This window comes from Sus scrofa, chromosome 11, assembly GCF_054392235.1.
Source record: "Sus scrofa isolate SSC_HxYL_T2T_F1_AM1 chromosome 11, Sscrofa_HxYL_maternal_Yorkshire_Landrace_v2.0, whole genome shotgun sequence".
NCBI lineage: Eukaryota > Metazoa > Chordata > Mammalia > Artiodactyla > Suidae > Sus > Sus scrofa.
Genome location: NC_139393.1, coordinates 1,423,077 through 1,429,800, shown reverse-complemented (window position 1 = coordinate 1,429,800; position 6,724 = coordinate 1,423,077). Strand labels below are relative to the sequence as shown.

At 58.8% G+C, this 6,724-nt stretch overlaps 1 protein-coding gene across 2 annotated transcripts; it reads left to right on the top strand.

Annotated features, from left to right (window-relative positions):
* Window positions 1-550: 550 nt before the first annotated feature.
* GJB2 (gap junction protein beta 2) lies at window positions 551-6,434 on the top strand. Of its 2 annotated transcripts, none has more exons than XM_021065431.2 (2): window positions 551-751; window positions 4,054-6,434. In XM_021065431.2, exon 2 carries the CDS (start codon window positions 4,071-4,073, stop codon window positions 4,749-4,751), a length of 681 nt encoding a protein of 226 aa, XP_020921090.1. In that variant the 5' UTR covers window positions 551-751; window positions 4,054-4,070; the 3' UTR covers window positions 4,752-6,434. The 2 variants fall into 2 exon arrangements, with proteins under 2 accessions (XP_020921090.1, XP_020921089.1); XM_021065430.2 differs by having other exon boundaries at window positions 4,049-6,434.
* The last annotated feature ends 290 nt before the right edge of the window (window positions 6,435-6,724 follow it).

Below are 6,724 nucleotides of genomic sequence, written 5' to 3'. Positions count from 1 at the left end.
TTCAGTTCTCCTGTGAGGTTAGGGGGAGAACGAAGCAGGAACTTGGCCAAGCCCGGCGGTGCCCCCTCCTCGCCGACCCTGAACCCAAATTGCAAGGAGGGAACCGGCCCGGGGCAACGGCCCTGCCGCAGGAGCCCAACGGGGAACCCGACCTCTGCGCCTCCATTTAAGCTTCAAATATTTCAAAAAAAAAAAAGGCATCGGAGCTCTGAATATACAGCAGTACCCTTGAGCTTGTGCGAGTAGAAACAAGAACGGCGACGACAACCACCCTTTAACCACACCCCCTCCCCGAGACGCAGGTCGCCGAGGCCGCTCAGACCCGGGCGGCCGAGGGATTGGGGCCGCGGGGCCCGGGGCGCGCGGGGGGAGGTGCGTGGGGGACTCGGGGACCGGGAAGCTCTGAGGACCCGGACGGCGCGCCCCGCCCGCGGCGCTGGGGGCGGCCGGACGCCGAGGAGCCGCCCCCTCCGTGACTTTCCAAACCGCTCCCGCGAAGAGGCGGGGTGCGGGGTGCGGTTAAAAGGCGCCGCCCGGGCAGACAGGTGTCGAAGGCCGAGCGCCCGGCGCGCTGCGCTCTCCCGACTCCAAGCCCGTCGCGGCGCCCCGGCCTCCAGCGAGCGCGCACGCCACCCGGTCAGGACCACCCCGCACCCGCGGAGCTCCCGGGCCACCCCCCGCGACCTCCTCGCCACCGCAGACCCAGCCCCGCCGCGCGCTCCGCCCGCCCCCTCTCCGCCTGCTCCCAGCGGTAAGGCCGGTGCCGACTCTCGGTGCCCAAGGACGGCTGGGGGTGTGGGTCCCGGCGGCGAGGGACCCCCTGGGGCCGCCAAGGACTGCGGGACCCGTGGGGAGGGACCCCCGGGACCGCCAGGGACTGTCGGACCCGGCGACGAGGGACCCCAGACTGGATCTGGCGCGCCCCGAGGCCCTGCGCTGCGGGGTCCCGGGCTGTGGCGACAGCGGGCCCCGGGGCGCAGGACGGGTGGCCAGCACGAATCCCGGGTGGCTTCTCAGGCCGAGTCTGGAGTTGGAACCCACGGACCCCTTGATGAGCAGAGGGCGGACTGGCCTGGAGCAGGGGGGCAGTGAGGGGGAAGGGGGGCCGGACAGGTGTGCGGCCGTTGGGTGGTCGACCCCGTGCCTCAGGGGAAAGTCTAGCCCAGCCGACCGGGTGCTTCCCCCCTCCCCGCCCCCAGCAGCCTTTCACTGGCCAAAGAAATGTTTTCCTCGCTTAGAAAACGCGATATCGCGGGTTAAGCGGAAGCTTAACCTGGAGGAAACGGAGCTTTACGTCCTCGTGCTGCTTTGGCGGCTTCGCGAGCAGGGAACCCAGCCCTGACCCGAATCTGCATTCTGGTTGCTTTTCTCCTACAAAGCCGAGAAGAGAACCGTGTTTCCAGGAGGCAGTTGTGGGGGGAGGGGAGGCGGGTTTCCCGGGCGCTGGTCACAAACGCGGGAGCCTGCTCCCCTGGATGCTCCCCCGCTGGAGGCGGCATAAGCCTCCACCACCTCCAGCATCCTGAGCTCTGAACCGGGTGACCCTCCAGCCCGACTCTCTGGAGATGTGTGGGGACAGCCGTGTCCCCATGTGCCCTTCGAGTCTGGTTCAGGTAGTATGCAGTCACGGAGGGTCACAGGCACTTGTCGGGCTGGTAGTCGAGGGCCGCATCCAAACGCAAGGACCGAGGAGTTACTCGGTAAAGATTTCCTGTTGCCTGTTCTGGAGGCGGGTGACCCACGCAGTAGCCAGAGCCAGCTCGGCCACCTGCCTGGCAGGCAAAGGGCTGCTGAGGCAGGGTGGGGAGGGCAGCACGCGCCCCCCCGAATGTAGAGACAATTTCATCCTGCTTGGAGTCGCTTCTTCTCATTACCTGTCCCATCAGGGTGACATTTTAACTTGTTCCTCTTCCTGAAAGAATCTTTGGAACAGGTAGTGCTGCTCAACCAAGAGCTTTAAAAACCACAGTGGCATAGGGTCACTTGGAGCTGAATTTCCCCAGAGCTGGCGTGGGGTCTGCATCGCACCGTGGGGCAGGCTCGAGGCACCAGCCCACCGAGTTCTAGGCAGATGTCCCGATAGAAACCAGACACAGAGAGTGTCCTGTTTCCTCTTCGTAAGAGCCAGCAAGGGCCGGGAGGGGTGATTTCACAGGCGCTCCACTTACGCTGTGTGGGCAGGACGGGCCCAAGAGCGAACCCAAGCCCCCAGGACAGTCCATATTTAAAGGCCGGGGCTGAGCGGCCAGGCCCTTCTCCCTGGGACAGTTCTCCCTTCGGGCTGAGCTGGCCGAGCCTTTCTCTGCCGGCCTTCCTCCCATCTCTGCTGCCACCTCTGAACAAGGCGGACCGTGTCAGCCAGACCTCGGAGCCCCCAGCAGAGCCCCAGAGGCACACGGGAGCCTGGCTTGCCCCCAGCCTGCTCCAGAAGCTGGACACGAAACAGGACCCGAGCTGCTCAAAGTCAGGAGAGCACTGAGCTTTCAAGTGAGAGGAAGAGGAGGATTGAGAACCAGTTTGGAGGGGTGGAGACAGGTTACTCACTGGATTGTGGGGGATGGGGTCTTGCTGCAAGAGGCTCGATTGAGACAGACGGGTGTGACTAGGAGTAAATGAAGGCAGGTCCAGTTCATACCCTGTCTTCAGGATGCGGAGCAGGCCCCCGGCTCGCCTCGCCGGGGATTAATGCAAAGGCTCCCCTGGCCCCTTTGCAACAGGCAGAACGTCACCCCACATGCGTCCATACGGACCTTCAGGGCCGTGATGGCACCTTGCCTGGCCCGTCCCTGAGGAATCACCGAGTTAAATTTTCTGGCATTTTTTACAATGTACCTCTTTAGAAATACTTTTCAATTAAAGCCATAGCCCACAGTCAAAATGCACAGTTGCAACATTTTTCAGACGTGGGTCCAAAAAAAAAAAATGGAGTTCCTGCTGTGGCAAAGTGAATTAGGGAATCCAGCGTTGTCTCTGCAGTGGCCCAGGTCACTGCTGAAGCACAGGTTCGATCCCCAGCCCCAAACAGTGGGTTAAGTAAGTACCCCACGTTGCTGCAGCTGTGGCGTAGGGCACAGCTGTGGCTCAGAACTGATCCCTGGCCTGGGAATTTGCATATGTTGAGTGCAGCCCCCCACCCAAAAAAAACTGGGGCCTCACCGAGTGGGACAGGGAGGACTCCCATCCACCTACAAAAGGGTCCCAAGGTCCACGCACATGGAGGCTTCTCTCCATGGAGAGACCATTTCTTTGTTTCTTTATTGGGCCGTCCCGCAGTCTGTGGGGTTACCAGGCATGGGGGCAGAGCCAAGCTGCAGTTTCCACCCGAACCAACTTAGGCCGCTGGTGTGGCAACGCCGGATCCTAAACCCACTGTGCTGGGCCGGGAGTCAAACGCACGTCCCAGCGCTTCCAAGATGCTGCCAATCACACTGTGCCACAGCAGGACTCCGAGGGTCCATTTCTGACCTTTTCGTACAGAAAAAGGAAGTGAAGCCTTTTGGGAAATGTTCAACTCACATGCAGCCTTTGGCGGTGGGGACAGTCCCTTCCCTGTGCGTCCCACGTCCATGAAAACTGAGTTGAGACAGTGCAGGGAAAGATGCACTGCAGGGGGAGCGCTCTGGTGGCCTTGAAGGCGAGCTTGGCGTGAGGCCGGGGTCCCTTCCGGAGCTTGAGGCCTGCGAGCAGCTGGCAGGGCTGAAGCTGAGGTGCAGTGTGTGTGGGGTGGGGAGACGCACGCAGGGGTGTCTGCAGACGGGGCCCTTGAGTCATCGAGCACGTTTGGCCGTGGTGCCCCCGCCGCCGAGTCTGTGCTACAGGTGGGCCGGGTCCCTCAGGTGAGCAAACTCCTATCACAACACAATGCGTTCGAGGGTCCTGCGGACTCCACGGCTAATCCTGCAGCAAACGCAGTGGGTTTTGTCCTCACCTTTGTGGGTGAGGTTGCGTAAGAATCAGTGTTTGCCCAGGAAGAGGTTTCACGCTGCCTGCTCCCCCTGGTCCTGTCCCGAGCGGTCACCCCTGTGCCGTGTCGCTTGGTCTTTTGCAGCGCAGACCGTCCGGAGGAGAAGATGGACTGGGGCGCGCTGCAGACCATCCTGGGCGGCGTGAACAAGCACTCCACCAGCATCGGCAAGATCTGGCTCACGGTGCTCTTCATCTTCCGCGTCATGATCCTGGTGGTGGCGGCCAAGGAGGTGTGGGGCGACGAGCAGGCCGACTTCGTCTGCAACACCCTGCAGCCCGGCTGCAAGAACGTCTGCTACGACCACTACTTCCCCATCTCGCACATCCGGCTCTGGGCGCTGCAGCTCATCTTCGTGTCCACGCCCGCCCTGCTGGTGGCCATGCACGTGGCCTACCGGCGACACGAGAAGAAAAGGAAGTTCATCAAGGGCGAGATGAAGAGCGAGTTCAAGGACATCGAAGAGATCAAGACCCAGAAGGTCCGCATCGAGGGCGCCCTCTGGTGGACCTACACCGGCAGCATCTTCTTCCGCATCCTCTTCGAGGCCGCCTTCATGTACGTGTTCTACGTCATGTACAGCGGGTTCTCCATGCAGCGCCTGGTCAAGTGCAACGCGTGGCCTTGTCCCAACACGGTGGACTGCTTCGTGTCCAGGCCCACGGAGAAGACGGTCTTTACGGTTTTCATGGTCGTGGTGTCGGGGATCTGCATTCTGCTCAACGTCACCGAACTGTGCTATTTGCTCATCAGATATTGTTCCGGAAAGTCCAAGAAGCCAGTGTAAGCAGGTCTGGAGAAGAGCGAGCGGGCGGGGACGGACGCGGCCGTCTGCGCCCAGCGGTCGGCCGAGTCACCCGCGTCTCCCAGATACAGATTCCCGTCGTCAAGCTCCCCCCCACCCGCGACCCTCCTGTGGCCCACGTGGGACTCCAGACGCCTCCGGCTGCGGCCCCGCGGTCGGCCCCGCGGTCCACAGGCGCCGCCGCACAAAGGCCGAGCTCTGTGCCCGCTGAGGCCGTGCCAGGGCGGCCGTGCCCTTCCCTACTGCAAACAGAGGATGTGGCGTTTGTTTCCCTTTCTTTGCGGAAAGGAGAGAAACGCCAGGACCTAACAAGGACGCTGAGCAGGTCTGGTTGATCCGCTTAAGCTTCCCTTTGCAACTTCCCCGAATTAAAGGTAAACATAGAGAATTTGGTTCCTTTATTTGCTTTGAAGTTTTAGTCTGCAGCAATGGACAGGGTTACCGCATGTGTCCGACTCTGTCATATACTCTTTTAAAATGAACATTTTAAGGAAGATGCGTTCTTTTCACCCACAAGAAAGTCTAGGGAGCATTACGTGTTCCTCCTATTTCAGAGGCAACGACTGCCACATGCAAGTGGTGTAAAATCTAGGTTTCCTCACTAGATTTCCATCTGGCCTTCAGCTCAGAACAGGGTACAGCGCCACCGAGAGGCTGGCGGGGGAATGAAGCTGGGTGGTTCAGGGAGGCGATTCTGCTTCTCTCGCAGGGAACGAACTAGAAGTCCTTAGCGATGGCTTCGAAGAGCAAAGGGCCTCATTTCGAAAATGTAGCTGTCATTTTGCAGGAGGAGTACAGACGGGCTGTGCCCCCAGCGACGAGCAGCCGTGGGCTGACTCAAGACACCCTCAACTCCCAAAGGACGTTGTCCTTCCACCCCAAGAGCCGGGGAAGGCCACTGCCCTCGAGGTCACGTGGGAGTCTTTCGTCGCCACAGGATGATTTAATGCGACGGAACAAAACAGCAAACTAAGGTGGGGGGGTACTCGTTCTAAAGAACGGATGGAAAGGTAGGCTCTAAGTTCTGACAATTAAAAATGAGTTTCATCACCTTCAAAGGCTTGTGGGCTTCCCTTTTCGGCACCCAGGTTTTTTTGTTTTTTGGGTTTTTTGGTCTTTTTGCCATTTCTTTGGGCCGCTCCCGCAGCATATAGAGGTTCCCAGGCTAGGGGTTGAATCAGAGCTGTAGCCGCCGGCCTGCGCCAGAGCCACAGCAACTCGGGATCCGAGCCGCGTCTGCAACCTGCACCACAGCTCACGGTGACGCCGGATCCTTAACCCACTGAGCAAGGGCAGGGACCGAACCTGCAACCTCATGGTTCCTAGTCAGATTCGTTAACCACTGCGCCACGACGGGAACTCCTCGGCACCCAGGTTTTTTAAGTAAAAATAGAATTAGCTGACTTCTTTGAAACTGAGAAACCAGGGTTTAGATAAATATTTAGCAGTTCTGGAAGACAAACTGAATCCTAGTATTACCTCGATGCCTGCCATGGCTTCCAAAAAGTGGTACTCGGCGCAGTTCACTGGGACTACTTTCTGTTGCCAAGAAGAGCACTCTAAAAACATCTTGTAATCATAAGTAATAGCTTTAATTACACACTTGTAACCAATAATTTTGAAATATCTCATGTCATTGAAAATATTAAAATATAATTCACAGAATACTTATTTAGAATCTACTAGACTTTGTAATAGATCAGACGAGCCGATTTTAATTTCATTCTCGAGCCCGTTTTGTGAAAGTATGTTAGCAGTTTATATTTCATGACACCAAATGGGTAAGTGGCCTGTGATTCTGAGATTCTTCTGCCCTGGTTCCAGAAAAGGCTCTGTGGCCAGAAAGAGGGGCAGGAGGGGAGAGGATTATTCCCGCTCAGCACACAGGATGGGGTGTGGGTTGGACTCGCAGCTTGGAGGATGCTGAGCTGGGTCCACACGGCCAGCTTGGGTCC

Bases quoted from the DNA above. Each gene is read 5' to 3' on its own strand.
- GJB2 (XM_021065431.2), top strand. From the start codon at position 4,071: ATGGACTGGGGCGCGCTGCAGACCATCCTGGGCGGCGTGAACAAGCAC.